Below are 16,270 nucleotides of genomic sequence, written 5' to 3'. Positions count from 1 at the left end.
ACCCTGAAATGAGGGAAACTCTGAGTTTTCTGTTTCAGAATGGGAGGTATGTTAAACCTGAGAAAGCAGGGTAAGTCAAGCCTGTTTCAGAAAGAGAGGTAACTTATACTCCGAGTCAGTTACCATGGTAACTTACTCTGTGAACCTAACCTGGTCGGAAGCAGGTTTTCTTCTGTAAACCCAGAGTTTCTTTCGGTCTCCTCCCCTTTTTAAAGTGGAAGTGGTGTTCGAATTAGGTAAACACCTAATTCATTCATTCAGTACATTTTTATTAATAAAATTAATCTTTTATTAATAAATAAAATATTGCTATTTTTTTATTTTTTTTAAATAAGATGAAGTCTATATAACTCCTTAACTGGCAACTGAAAACACAGTAGTAGATTAGAGTTACATAATGTAGTTCTAAACAAATTCTACAGAATTAAACTGTGGCATTTACTGAAAATCACTGAACTGTGTTCATCTGTGCAACAGAAGTTGATGGACCGTCCTCCTGCTGTTCTTCCACACTCTGGGGGCGGGGGGAGAGATAAGAATACCCGTTTAGATTTAAACTTAGATTCTATAGGCTACTCCACATAAAAATGTGAAAAAATGTGAATGTGTAGATTGTTTGATGTGTATAGACACATAATATTAACATTACCTCTGTAGGCCTCTCTGTGGCAGCAGAAACACTTTATCCCCATGTGATGAGCATTTGGTTGAGTACACTTTATAACACTATTTGTCAGAATTTCTGGTGTATTGAGTGGCTACTTACAACTGCCTGGGGTTCTGTTGGGACAGGAGGCTCCAAAAGACAGATATTACCATCAGAATCTATTGGGACCAACAAAAATCCTAACCCAAAGTAAAATAAATGGAAATATCAAAAATAGCCTATATCAAAAATAACACATATGTAAACCTCTTACATTTTATGAAGGCCCTTGGATCTTTGGGACTGGCTCTGAAGTCCGTCCAGGAATTCCCTCAGCCAAAAATGCTGCTGCTCTGCTAGACACTGGATGCTTTAGTTATTTAATATGTCACGTTTGTAAAGTCAGGTAGCCTACACCCATACTATGCTCAAGCCTTACTTGACTGAATTATGTTTTTATATTTAAATTTCAGCTGCTGCCATGTTCTTTTAATGCCTGCAGGATTGCACCTACATGAAAATTAAAATTAAGTTGAATAACATACTGTTCTTCCAGTTTCACCTCTGATATTATAACAGTTGGGCAAGTTACTTGTATTACTAACTACAAATGACATCTTCAACAGTGTAATTAGATTAATGTAATAATGACTATCTTTAGAAATTATTGGTCTACTTATTACTAATTACTAAATCCCATGTCAACCTTAAACACTTGAACAATACAAGGAGAGACAAACAGCACTTTTAATGCTTTCAAATAAACAATATACAGTTGCATGAATTATTCTTGAATTGACCAAAGTGTGTAGAGGGAGAAGGTTACATTAAAAATATAACTTTTAAAAATGTATGTTAAATAGCCTATACAGAATTGCTCTATAGTCTAATACAATTACATCAGATTTAACTTTAAATTACAGAAAAATTAAGAGTAATCCCTTTAATTAAACTACAGTATTTAGATTACTTGGTAATTAATTACACCCATCACTGTATAATAGTAATTAAAATGTGAAGAAATATGAAGACCTCTTTTTGTCTGGCGCTGTTGCCATGGTGACTCGTAATATCTGTGCTCCATTGATAATGGCTTTTTATAGTTGTGGTGCACGCGCTTAACTCAGAGTCAGTCAACTCAGAGTTGATTGAACTAACTCATTTCAGCTGTTCTGTAACCGAAAACTCAAGAGTTTCCCATCTCAGGGTAAGTCAACTCAGAGTTCAAGTTTTAACTCAGAGTTGGTTGAACCTCCTTATTGAAACAGGCCCCAAGAGTCAGTTTTTGATATGGCTCTATTTGTATGGCAAGCCGTTTTAGCTTAAATTGTACCCAGCGTTACTCGTCGTAATTGCATTTTTACTAGTAAGAATTCAATTAGAGAGCTCTACAATTCAGTACTTACAAGTAGCAATTACAATTAGAGGGCTCTCTAATTCAATTATTACTAGTAAGAATTACATTTACAGAGCTCTCTAATTCAATTCTTACTAGTAACAATTCCAATTAGAGAGCTCTCTAATTGAAATTTTACTAGTAAAAAAACGAATTAAAGATATGTATAATTGCAGAGCTCTGTAATTGAATTAAAGAGCTCTGCAATTGCATTCTTACTAGTAACAATTAAATTGTAGAGCTCCGTAATTAAAAATGAATGGAAGTCAATGGAGACATATGACTAGTAAAAATTCATTTGTAGAGCTCTCTAATTGGAATTGTTACTAGTAAGAATTGAATTAGAGAGCTTTGTAATTGTAATTTTTACTAGTAATAATTGAATAAGAGAGCTCTCTAATTGTAATTGCTACTAGTAAGTATTGAATTGTAGATCTCTCTAACTGAATTCTTACTAGTAAAAATGCAATTACGACGAGTAACGCTGGGTACAATTTAAGCTAAAAGGCTTGCCATACTATTTGTGAATAATGTGGTCTGGCCAAAACAAGCACCTTGCATAACACCAAACACCAGAGATTAACTGGAGCTGTCGCGTGGACGTAACAACAACAGCGTCGCTCATGAGTACACATTCTCCTCCCGTGTTACACAGGAGCCCAACAGTGTAGCGAAGCACATTCGTCTGGATGCTATAAGTCCTTTGTATCCCAGGCTCTTAATGACTCCAGGAGGAGTGCGGTGAGTAATGAGCAACTGGGTGTTTGATGAACAGCAGGGTAATTCTGTAAGCCGCCGCGTCGAGGCCCAGAGGAATTGAGAGCGGGCCACAGCTGAGGCTGTCGGCAGCCGCTGACAGGCCCTGAGGTTGATTAAAGTTGACCTTGATCGTGAAGTGAGGAAGAGGGAGAGAGAAAGAAAGGGAGAGAAGCACTGCGTGTGGCTGTAACCCCAGCTGGCCGTCCAGCAATCACCAGAAAACAGCGGCTGTTGCGCGAGGAGTAATTGCAGTGGAAAAGACTAAAGGAAATCAATGTAGACTGATCGATAGCAATTTGATTTTTTTTTATTGCTAATTTCTTTTAGCGAAGGAGGGGGGTGCGAGATTGATCAAGTGCATCCGTACTGTATCGGCAGACTTTGTTATTCATTGAGAGGAAATGCCCAGCTGACTGACTGATGAATCGGCTGAGATCATTAAGTTTGAATAAATGCTTGTGATGAACACAAAATGAGCTTGACGGTTAACCTTGATGTGGATTCTTCTGGAGTAAATACACAAAGTTGGGGAAAAGGCATTATAGTGTCCTGTGAGAAGAAATAAGAGTACTTTTGAAGGCCGAAACTGACCGACTAGGTCTAAAATCCCTAAATGTATTGCTAAATTTATTTACATAAGTTGCTTCAAATCAATGCCTCAAGTTAGACTTATTTCTACAAACCTTATATTTAATTCAAAACAATACAGATTTGAACAGAGAAACATGGAAATGATGATTCACTGAATCAATGAGGCAGTTCGCTGTTGATAATCTACTGCTTTTCTTGAAGTTGCTGCTTATGTCCGGGGCAACTTCGCTGTTGTCTATTATGGTGATATGTACAATCTGTGAAGTGGCAGAAATCCGTTGGCTCAATTTTCCCTTCCCGACTCCTGAGTGAGAGGCAAACAAAGACCAACGCTTACACATCATCCTGAATCAAACAAGTCTCAATTTCCGTAGAAAAGTCCTTCTAGGTTGAACTTACATAAACAGTAGGAGCTTTTTTTTTTCTTTCTTTTTTTTTTACATACAACAAATCAGAATTTGTACACTACCATATAAAGTTTGGGGTTGGTAAGATTTTTTTATGGTTTTGAAAGAAGTCTCTTATGCTCACCAAGGCTGCCTTTATTTATCAAAAATACAGTAAAAACTTCCAATTTCAATTTAAAATAACCGTCTTCTGTTTTAATATATTTTATTCCTGTGATGACAAAGCTGTATTTTCAGCATCATTACTTCAGGCTTCAGTACAAATCATTCTAATATGCTGATTTGATGCTCTAGAAACATATTAATCATTATTATCAATGTTGACAACAGTTGTGCTGCTTAATATTTTTGTAGAAATGTACTTTTCAAGATTCTTTGATGAATATAAAGTTCAAAAGAACAATTTATTTGAAATCAAAATATGTTGTAACAATATAAATGTTTATATATGTTGATCAATTTAATGTGCCCTTGCTGAATAAAAGTATTAATTTCTTAAAGCTACACTGTGTAATTTTTTAAGTTGATTCTTAGCAAAAAACACAATGATATGTGCTCATTAATGTGTAATTACTTCTACCAACTAATCAAGTATTCTCGTAAGTGTAGAATCTGCCATTTAGAATACATACGAGCGAGTCGCTCGAATGGCGGCAGCCATGTTGCGCCTCCATCTTGAAAATACATTAGCCAAAGAGGGACATACCTGGAAATTCAAGCTTCGCCTTTCGCGTTTTGACACTCAGTGGCACCGTGACGAATGCGAGGGGGAGATTACTCGCGACTGCCGGCAGATTTGAAATAATACGGCCACCGTAGGAGTTAAAAAGCCCTCAGAATGGGAGGGGCTAGAAAGTAATATTCAGTTGGTAGTCATAAACAATTTCACCACTAGATGGGAGAAAATCCTACACAGTGTAGCTTTAAAAAAAAAAAAAAAAGCGGTATTGAACGGTTGTGTAGATCTCAATGGTTTTCAATTATTTTTGTGTTAATTTGGCTAACTTCTGCAAAGTGATAGATGAATTTGTGTCAGAATACTGTAGAGTCTGATTGTTGAGTACCCAGGGTCATGCTGCTGCTCTGAGGCTGTTATAGGGGGATATAGACCGAGTTTCTCTCATTTTCTGTCATGGCATTTTCTGTCATACCGCTCCTATCGGTACTTCAGACGCTGCCTGTTAAAAGATAAAATCATCTTACACTGCCCTTAATAACCACAAGTAAACAATCAAGCCTGGAATACATCTTTATCTCTGTGCTTTCTAATATCAGTTAGATACTGTGTTATTTTCTTTGCACTGAAGATTTGAAAGAGGCACCTAATCAACAAGCAGATGCACCTCAAGCGGTCCTCTCCGTGGTCTTATCCGGCGATCTCTGGCGGTGGACACACTGCCCTCTGAAGAAAGGCCATTAATCAGTGTTACTTCACCTCGCTGACACTCTCTCACTCACTCATTCAGTCACTTACAGCCCGCTCTGTGCCCTCTTCTGCCTTTCCTCAACAATGAACGGACTCAATGAGCCTGTCAATCACCTTTAAAGCCCAGCCCCCCAAGAGAGTGTTACCTGGAAAGGTTTCCACAACCACCGAATTGACTTCTTTAAACCTTTTAGCTCAAAAACGGCTTTAATTTCCAGCACCTAAATTGTGCTTGTGGGTAAACTTTGAGAAAAAGGGGCTAATTTCCTTAACAGCGGGTGTTTGAAATGCGATTTGGCCTAAGTGGGGGGGAGAGATGTTTGACCTCTGCTGCCACGCTGGCTCTGGCTGCAGTCCCAGTGAAGTGGCACTGACACTGATGCTGCTGACGGGTGGCTGAATATGCGAGTGAGTTTAATAGGAATCTCAAGACCAGCAACACACCGTGTCAATCACGAGCTGGTATGAGGTGTATTTGGAGCTCTGACATGGGAGTTAATTCTGCAAATATCCAAGGTTACATTCAGAGCATTCATCACCAAAGGTCATCGTTTTAATACACATATTGGAATCCGGACAGTCGTAAAAATGCACAACTACATCTTTATAGCATCCCTCAATGGATCCATCTCGCAAACTGTCTTTTTAATATACCAAAAAATGTAAATGCCCAAACATCCATCAGAAAAAGCACTGATTTGCATTGGCGTTGGAAATTGCAGTGCAGTCTGAGTAGCGGAGGACTTTTTTTTTTTTTTTTTTTTAAGATTCACTGTATGACCCAAACAATCGTCTGTCTGATCTGGTTATGATGAGATGAATGATTTATGGTGGTCTCCACACCCCACATAAAATAAAAGAGAGTAAGAAATACTAAAAGCGAGACTGAGAAAGACTCTGGCAAGGTTGAGAGGACTCCCTGTAAGTGCTGAATTAATTTATGACTCTATCTGAGCTTGAGCAGAGCTAAAATATTCGCTTCGCAGCACTGATTTTCTTGCCTTCTGTCTGAGGCGGCGTCTGCGAGCCTGTGAATTAGCATCGCTGCTTAAAGGTGTCTGCACACACACACACACGTTCGGCCTGTTAGCAGGTATCTACCCCCCTATGAGAGGAGACAGGGAGTTTTGGATACTTCTTTCTGCTGCTTGGCTGCTCTCATCTCAGACTTGGCATTGAACTCTGGGTCTGAGTCTGGGCGATTTGAAAACTACATCAAATAGAATTTAGGATTTAAAGACTCTACATGTTAGCACACAAGTGAAACCATAATTTTGTTTGACAAATGGGTAAGAGATAATGTACAGACAGCCGGAAATCATCACAAAATGACCAGATGAATCCCTGGAATTAATCTAATTATTCTGTTATCTTAAGCTTCCACTAAGAAAGACCTTAGAAGACAATAAGTAACAAAAACACTGCAACAAATAAATATTAATTTATATACTAATAATCTACATTTCGACCAAACATATGTAGATATTTTCTTATCTGTTTTTTTAACTTGTTCTTCCTTTAATTGGGGACTCCTAAACTTCCAGTCATCTATCAAATGTTTTATGCTCACCAAATACAGTATATTACATTTAATATTTTTAGTCCTTGATTGCCAATTGTATTACAGTTGATAGTACACTGTTAAAAAATTCTAACCTCCCCAACTCAAAATTTTCTAGTGACTGGTCACATCTTAATTTTTCAATTGGCCCAAGTGAAATTCTGTAAATTTAATTTTATAATTTACAGAATTTCACTTGGGCCAATTAAAACATTTTGATGTGACCAGTCACTAGAAAATTTTGAGTTGGGGAGGTTAGAATTTTTTTTTTACAGTGTAGTAACATGTTGATATGTTGAGACTGTGGAATAATACAGTTTTATTATGTATAACTGTATATAGTACCATATTTTGACATGACCAATGGTAAAATAAACAATTTAGCATCATTATAAGCTCAATGCGTCAACTGACCAATCAAAATGAAGTAGCTAATATGGAGCAATGTGTAATAAACTATTCAAAAGTTTAGGGTCAGTACGATTTTTTTTTTGGAAAGGAAGCATTAAATTGATCAAAAGTGACATTAAACATTATTTCAAATGAATCATGTTCTTTTGAACTTTCTATTGATCAAAGAATCCTGAAAGAAGCATCATGGTTTCCACAAAAATATTAAGCAGCAGAACTGTTTTCAACATTGATAAGAAATGTTTCTTGAGCACCAAATCAGCATCTCATATTAAAACTGTAGCTTTGCCATCACAGAAACTACTGTATTTACTGAACTGTACTTTTTGATCATATTTTTATATGCACAGTATATCATAATAACACAGCATTATATAGTCATTAAAATACCTTGACAATGATTTACTGGTTTAAAATGGTTTTAGCAAAGATACATTTATGGATATTAAATTGATCAGAGCTGAGTATATAAATGCATTTAACTACAAGCAGTCTTTAATTCCCAGCTCTCTCTCTCTCTCAATTTATTCCTTTTTTCTACCTTTCTTAACAAACAGCACTTTAAGTTGTTCAGGCACTGATAAGCTAAGCCGTTCCCCAGCGACTCGCCGTGGCATTGAATGAGTCTGGTTCCAATACATCCCCTGCCCAGCCAATCAATCACTGGCAAGCACTGCAAACTAATCATTTATTGATGCCACGGCACAGCCATGAATTTCTAATAGCATTCGTCTTATTTAACAGTCCAGATCAAACAGAGAAAATCCAAACATGCTGGAAGGGAAGGGTTAGAAAAAAAAAAGAGTTAATTCCTGAGCATATCCTTCTTTTTGGCAGCCAACCGACAGATATTGATGGAGAGGGCTGCCGAATAAGAGAGGAGGGCAAGGTGGAGGCAGAAAGGGAGTTTGTGTGTGCGTGTTTGTGTGTATGTATTAGGGAGCTGATATTACAAATTTGAATTTCATGGAGCGTTTCATATCAGATCAGGGCATCTAGGTGAAATGTTTCTCTACCTCGGGGTGATGAGAAGTAGATTTATAGATTTGCTTCTTTCTTTTTTTTACCACTTCATCAATGTGCACTGACTGTGAGAGAGCTTCAGGGTTTGGGTTAAAACAATCCCATCGCTGCATGAGAGAAAAGAGCACTGTTTGGTAAAGGAACTGTTCACTCAAAAAAAATTAAAAGTTCTGTCAGTATTTACCCAACTTAATATGCTTATTTTAATGTAGTCCCTGTCCATACAATGACAGGTCATAGTTTACCTCACTTTAAGAGTGATTGAGAGACGGTGTGATTTGGAGTGTCCTACATTTACAGCCTGTTGGGGCCAGTGGATTACACACCGTGCCACAGAGAGACACAAACAGTGACAGACAGAAGAGAGGTCATGCAAAGATAGCAGATGCACACAAGTCTCGCATTACCCGCGGGGTCAGAGGAGGTTTGTTGGGCCTCTCTCGCCCCCTCCTGGTGAGCTGTGGTGAGAACAGTCAAATAGCTCTGCCGAGGAATTATACATGGGCACAAGTTATAAAGAGCGACATAATAATGTTATGTATAGCGCTCGGTGGTTCAATTAGTTTTAAAATGCATTTACAACATATAACAGTAATTTGAAATCTTTTTGAACATGAAAATATCTAAAGTCCACAATATGTATTCAGAGTTCAGACACATTACTTCTCTTAAATCATTTCCCATTTTCTCTCAAATGCATTACATCCCATAAGAAAAATCACGAATGTTTCTCTTAGACAGCAATGGGATTAAATTGAGAGCAAATGGAACGAGAAAAAGAATCTCATATTCATGTTTCAAAGAAGATCTCAACGATTTATCATAATGTGCTCTGATTGCCCAGACACAAAGCAATGTTATTTTAGTAATAGTATCAGTATCATATGTTATTTACTATTATAAGTTTTTATTAATAATTTGAATTAGTTATTATTTTTATATTTTCCGTTTTCATTTTAATTTGAACGCTTTAGTCATTTTGTTGTGCGTTTTGTCATTTGTGGTAGTTTTTTATATAGATTTATAGAGGGTTTTTTTAGTACAACAAAATGAGAAATAGCAAGTGGCTGAAATAAAAACGTTTTTCATATTTTATTTTATTTCAGTTGACATGTATTTCAATTAATGAAATTATCTTAGTGCTTTAGTTTTAGTTAACTATAATAACCCTAATACAAAGTCTCCACTTTGTCTCCACTCCACTAAAAAAGCTTCCAATTCAACTCCAGTTCAATTCAATTTAATATATTTCTTATCAGATTCTTCCAACACTAAATTATCAGAGCTATGCCATATTCATAGAGCTATGCCATATTCATACCATGTCTCATTTGAGACTTTTTTCTCTCTCTCTTTAGACATTTTAGGAGGAAACATTGGAGACTAAGTTGTTAAAAGTTTAAGATATGTCAGTGCAAGTTGCTTTCAGTTAAAACAGCTCAAACATGCATTTTAGTCTGGGACTATCTTAAGCCTTGTCTGGGAAACCAGGAACAAGTCTCCTGAACTATGAAACCTGTTTTAAATTAATTGAGAAAAGCATGATCAACTCATCTGGATGACAACAAACAAATATGTATTTTTTTCAACAATATTCAGCGTGGAAAAACCAAGCTGAAATATGTCATACTAATAAAGACACATCAGATATTTCACATTGACCTTTTCTCAAAGCAAAGTGCTGAGTGTGCTTTTCAGTCCCCTCTGTCATTTAAGCTCAGCCCAACAAACACTTATCTTCCCCCGCAGCAAAGAGCCCCGAGTGTGTGTGAGTGAGTGTGTTCATGTGTCTGCATGAGTGAGCATAATATACTGTAATTAATCACAATGCAGCCTGTTTGACTCCAGAGAAATGAGAGATGTCTGGTGCTGTCTACGTCTCCGCATGCTCAGGCTGTTCAAGGACATCCAGAACTATATGCATAATCATATTTGGGTTTTTTAATATTGCTTATTTTGGGTTTTGTCATTCCCATGCTGCAATCTTAATATGAATTTAGTTTGTTTTGTAAAAAAATAGTGGCATCTTTTCTCACTCTGATTCAATGAATATATGTGTCCAGCACATTGGACCTCATTCATGAGACACAAGCAGTATGTGAACAGTTTGTAAAATCATTCTTATGCATTCAATTTAATGCAACAATTTGCATTGGAATGGTTGCATGAACAATGACATTTCTTCTGCATGAATGAGGTCCACTGACTGTATTTTATATGGCTGGGGCACAGAAGGCCTGACCTGATTGCACTTGACTCCTGCAGAATCCTTATCAACTATGCCGACACAATTTGTCCTGCTATGGACCGCTGCCTTAATCTGTGGAGAAACATGACAAAATGATTGGGGGGGAAAAACAGCTCAATGGAAAATCTCTGCATCTGCAGAAGCTATCTGTGCAATTGTACAGAGTAAATGCCAGAAAGTTTGAAACGTGTCATTGAATGTCAAAATCCCACCTTGTTTTTTTAACCAACTGTTCCGAGGGATAAGCACACAGTGGAAGAAACGTCAAAGGAATGTGTCAACAACTTTTCATGTGAATAGAGATAAGCTTCAATTTGTTTCTTGACTCAAAACATATTTTTTAAAATCAAAGACCAGTTGCTGCATGTTCCTGTATCGGAAAAATGTCAAATAAATATTTTAAAAAATACTGCCCATCAAAGAAGGACACATCAGGCATGATTATTTAAAAAAATAAAATAAATAAATAAATCGAATTATTCCTTTTATAATATAGCACTTTTGTTGAAAGCAGTGAAAAGATCTATTAAAAATCATTATAAAAAATTCTAAAATAATATTAATTATTAGTATTAGTATTACTACGATTATTTTGGTAATTTTAGATTCATTATTTTAAGTATCAATAATTACCATATTATCATATCCCAGAGCTGTTTCTGAGGTATGCAAGCAGAACTTTTCAAATGTTTACAAAAATGTTAGTTGTTAAAATATTATACTTTCATTCCCAGAATATTTCCAATCCTACTGCACAGTCTGTGTGGTGGAGTACTTGTGTGTCTATGGTAATACAAATCATGTTGGTTAACTTGAGACTGTCTTACTGTCAGCATTTGCTCACACCTTTGTTTTGTTTGCTTTAAAAATTAAAACAGATCTGGGCAAACATTCACATGACAGAATAAGTATTTTCAAAACTATTTTTATATCTGAAATGTCAGATTTGGAAATATACGAGGCAAACAAAATGAGTGAAGTCACATTTTATATTGACAATAAAATTCAATTATTTACTGTACCACTATTAGGTAAATGTATAGTATAGTATTTGTATATAGTACTATATACTTGTATATAGAATTGTAATTACCACAATTATATTGTTAATATTTTAAATCACAGCTAATGTCATGAGCTTCATTCTTCTGTAACCGTGTGTTGAAAATGCATGATGGCATCACAGTTTGGAGATTTGTTGAGGGTGAATCACGTGGTTGGACAACGGTCGACCCCAGAGCCTGAGTCTGCTGACCCCTCCGTCAGGAGCTATGACCAGACGCACATGAGTCACAGGCCCACAATGCACCACAGACTCCCCGGAAAACAAGTGCCTGTGGTGTGCCTTCAGCTAGATGTGGAAGATTGTGATCACATTTACAGAGAACAAAAAGGAATAAAGTTGAAGATGAAGGCAAATTAAATTTGGGCAATTCCTACTTTTTGAGGAGGAAGGAGAATTCTCCACTTGGGGCTTTTGTCAGAGCGCCACTGGTTAAGAATTAAATTGTTCTCCTCATCTGGGGTCAAACTGCAGGCCTCGATCTTGCAGGAGTCTGGAAAATTCCCTAAGACAATAGTTGTTTTTTAAATAGCCAATATAAAAAAATTAAAAGCACATTTCAAGCTTTGAGTTAAAAAGTTTTAAAAGTTTGGGGACGGTAAGATTTTTTAATGTTTTTAAAATAAAGACTCTTATGCTAACCAAAACAGTAATAATATGAAATATTATTACAATTTAAAATAACTATTTTGTATTTTAATATATTTTAAATGTATTTATTCGTGTGATGGCAAAGCTGAATTTTCAGCATCATTACTCCAGTCTTCAGTGTCACATGATCTTTCAGAAATCATTCTAATATGCTGATTTGGTGATCAAGAAACATTTCTATTATCAATGTTGAAAACAGTTGTGCTGCTTAATATTTTTGTGGAAACCGTGATACATTTCTTTCAGGAGTTATTTTATGAATAGAAAGTACAAAAGTCATTTAAGATGGAAAACGCAAGACAGAAAATGCAATTAAATTAGAATTAGCCTACTTTAAAAAAATAATACTATTGAATACTTCTAGTACCTTTAAAATGGTTGGTGTCTAGCTCAATTTTGCTTATGATGCCAGGATGTCCTAGTCTGAGAATAGCCCACTCACAGCCTGGTACCTGCAATATGCCTTTCTCGTCCACCTGAAAAGCAAAATATGGGACCTGTGTGGGGTATAACTGATATCTATGATGTTTCCTAAAATGACTAGACTGCTTTTACCCTTAAAATTTTGGGCCGATCCAGGCGTCTGGCTGTCTCCCACCCGTCACCCATGTTGTCAGCTCTCCCTAGGGCTACGGAGAAGCACGCATTCAGACAATCACAAGGTACTGATCTAGATCTCAAAATCTCTAACAAAATCTCCAAACAATCATTAAATAGACCTTAACTTATTTATTGGGAAGTGATGTTTAGTATTCATAAAAATGAAGTATGGATTGTTTTTTATGATACGCCTGATTGAAAGCAGATATTGTTGTCTGTAAAAGCGGTCTGCATTTTAGATGTATCTCTTGGCTCAACTGAAAAAAAAACAAAAAAACATAACGCCTCTTTAAAATGTTTCTCAACTTGTCAGCCCAGACAGCAACATAGTTTCGGCCCAGATCCGGCCCACATCTGGGCCGTGTGGAATCCACGTGTACCAGATGTGGGCCGGATCTGGGTCAACTCTATGATGCTGTCTGGGAGTCCAAAGAATCACTCACCAATCATATTGCGTGGGTGACCGTAGTGGGCATCACTGTAGCCTACGCATACGCCTCCATTAACCAGGGCAACAAGATCCACGGGGTCTTGGCCAGGCACAGTGGACCAGTCCTTCATCCCAATGCCATAAACTTTCAGCCTTGCAATGCCGCCATCTGCAAACATCAAACAAAAAAATTAAAGCTGAAATGTTTTTTTTGAGTGGGTTGCTCAACCAACAGAGAGCAAGAGTCAATAGAATATAAAAGTATATATCAACATTAAATATCTTGTTTCTATATAGAGTCAACATCAAAGAAATTGTTTTATATTTCTCCATCGTTTTACATTCAATTATGTAATTCACATAATTGGGGTTTATGGGGTTCTTTCCCCTCATTAAAGCCATTGGGTCCTCATTCTTGTACATTTTGTCTCTTTGTCAGATTTTCAATATGCTTCAAATCAAAGTTTGTTATTTTGTGCTTCACCTCGTAGCTGGTTCATAGCTTATTACATTTAGACTTTTTTAAAAACCCTGTGGGAAAAATACTGCGACCAAGGCTACTGAAAAAAAGTTGCACTTTAAAGTATGGTTTAGTTCAGGACTAACAATTTGACCGCAATGGCAGGCAGGGTGAATGCTAATATATTTATTTTCTGTTTGGTGACTCTATTACAAACTTCAGCTTTAATTCAGAGCTACAATTCTTTCAACAATTCGTTGAAAGAATCTTTTCCTGTAGGCACCTTGGGCAAGAAATCATCCGCTAAGATAAATGAGTAAATAAAACACCACATAAAAAAATCTGGAAAAAACATACTCTCCAGTTTTAAGGTGGTATATAAATAAAACGTTAATATTTTATTATCATTTTACAAGCCTTCATTTGTATTCATTTTACAAAATGAATGGCTCTCTAAGATGTTGCTCTGTTGTAGCATCTCTCCCCAGGCAATTTTTTTTATTATTATGAATGATCACATTCTCTGTTTTGTCTTTTTTTTTAAATTGCATCGAATGATTCATGTTGCGGAACATGTATTACCTGGATATATGTTGAGACGGATATGGGTAACTCTGTGCGGATAGGTGACACTCAGGTAGTTGTGGCATGATTCAGAGTAACCCGGCTTCATCTCTGTCATCGGGACAATCTCCTTCCAGCTGTCTGAGTTCAGCTGTTCAACAAAAATTCAGACTGAGTGCTGTTCCCTCAGAAACACAGACTGTAGATTGTATGCATGATCTAGCACACTAGACGATATTTTACACCTTTGCCACAGCTTCAAACTGGCTTGGGGAAGCTGCCATGCCTGTACGATCTCCTTCAAGAGTGAACAATGGAATCTGATCTGATTTAGAAGTGACATATATTAGATATAATCAAGGTAACCTTAAACTTTATCCTTTAACGTATACTTACAGGCCACGACCATAGATACCTACCAAGACAGGCCACTTGAATGGAGGCGTATGGGGCATAGTTCCCCGTGAAGAACGACGTGTCCACATCAAAACCATGAATAACTCCTGGAACTCCTAACTGTACAATGCACCAGTCGTGACCTTTAACACAAGATGAAAGACATGCATCTTTCATGAGAACACCAAATCTGTTGTAAGTACAGACGGAGCACTCTTTGAGATTAGAAAACATGCCCTGAAAGCCTGATCAGATGAGGAAGCATCTCAGTGTTGCAGTACATCTTTCTCACATGAGTTCATTTTACAGATCTTCAGAGAGACTAGATGGATGATAGAAGGATGTAGCCCGCAGCTATTCTGCTCTAACTCATACAAGTTCAACAGAACTCGCTCATTAAAGAGAAATGAGGAACACACAGAGCCCTATTTCAGTTTTACAGTGAACTTTGATTTGAGAAAATGGACTAATACCTGGAATTCTTTTCCTCCGGGTTTCCCAGCCATCCATCCATTTCCCATATTCAGTAAATGCTGAGGCTATGAATTCTGGAGGGTCTCGCTCCAGGTCATTTTAGAACAACGTTTTTAATATCAGATAATTCCAGAAAAGTTTGAATACATGAATATTACCAGAGTACAAGCAAAATGACTTTACCTTCAATAGATTTCTGGCAGGGGCAAACCACTCATCTGTGGCAAAAATCACCTTTAATGACAACGTTAGTACTTTACTAGCAAATGCAATGTAACAAAGAACATCCGCATATTTAAAATCTCATAAAGTGATATGGCATTGTTTATTATATTTAAAATGCAGCTTTTCACCTTTCCTTCAGCTGTTTCACATGCGAGGTTGTTGAACTGCAGGAAATGTGGCTGACTGCTAGCCGCCTTCTGTACAGGTCGATTTGCCATGTTTATGCCAATTAGATTTGAGCTAATTCTTTTTAGTTTCAAATGTAATTATTGTTTAATATTACAAGGACCTAAGAAGAGGACGGTACAGAAGCGCTAACTCGCTGCGATATAATAGGCTGACTGATAATATTTAACTACCCTCTGCAAAACAAACCCGAAAACAGAGCGAAGTCCATCATTTTGACCAACAACTGTCACGTTGAATATTATGAACGTACAGAATGGATTCTTAAATACAATCGCGGGTCATCTGTAGTAACTCGAGTCAACGTAAATGTGCAGTTTATATGTTGAATTTCTGGCTTAGGCTACTAATACTTTGAACTTTCCCAACCATGTCAGTAATGTGGTCTTTGTGGAAAAACAGCGCCCTCTGTTGCACAATAACTAGTTTCTTTTCTTTTGTATTTATTTCAATTATTTTATAAATCTGAATCTGTTTTAACAACCTACATGTGGTGAGATATTTCTTCACTATCACGTGACATGGCTTGATTATGCATATTTCGTATGGTCTCGAGCAGACTGGAACATGGCAACCACAAAGAGGGACATTAACAAGCTTGAATCTGGGAACAGTTGTAGTACTTAACTTTTAATCACAGCACTTTAAAATTCTCGTTTAATTTAGGATCTTTTCAAATAATGTGAAACAAATAACCTAGTTTACTTATGTAGTATAGCTACAATCCCACTGAAAAATGAACCCAGGTTAGCC

The 16,270-nt window shown here is 36.8% G+C and overlaps 1 protein-coding gene across 1 annotated transcript; it reads right to left on the bottom strand.

The window, feature by feature from the left end:
• Positions 1-11,388: 11,388 nt before the first annotated feature.
• Positions 11,389-15,904, bottom strand: allc (allantoicase). The gene is made up of 11 exons (XM_084091202.1): positions 15,460-15,904; positions 15,290-15,340; positions 15,106-15,193; positions 14,656-14,775; positions 14,482-14,561; positions 14,255-14,387; positions 13,226-13,381; positions 12,738-12,811; positions 12,550-12,658; positions 11,909-12,036; positions 11,389-11,819 (listed from the first exon to the last, which is right to left on the bottom strand). Exons 1-11 carry the CDS (start codon positions 15,547-15,549, stop codon positions 11,649-11,651), a joined length of 1,200 nt encoding a protein of 399 aa, XP_083947328.1. The 5' UTR covers positions 15,550-15,904; the 3' UTR covers positions 11,389-11,648.
• Between the last annotated feature and the right edge of the window lie 366 nt (positions 15,905-16,270).

This window comes from Abramis brama (assembly GCF_963993115.1).
Source record: "Abramis brama genome assembly, chromosome: 18".
Taxonomy (NCBI): Eukaryota; Metazoa; Chordata; class Actinopteri; order Cypriniformes; family Leuciscidae; genus Abramis; species Abramis brama.
The sequence above is the reverse complement of the archived record's forward strand: the minus strand, read 5'-3'. Positions and strand labels throughout refer to the sequence as shown.

Bases quoted from the DNA above. Each gene is read 5' to 3' on its own strand.
- allc (XM_084091202.1), bottom strand. From the start codon at position 15,549: ATGGCAAATCGACCTGTACAGAAGGCGGCTAGCAGTCAGCCACATTTC. The intron at 15,341-15,459 runs GTGAAAAGCTGC...TTGTCATTAAAG, and splicing joins GTGAAACAGCTGAAGGAAAG to GTGATTTTTGCCACAGATGA. The intron at 11,820-11,908 runs GTAGGAATTGCC...TTCCACATCTAG, and splicing joins TTCTCCTTCCTCCTCAAAAA to CTGAAGGCACACCACAGGCA.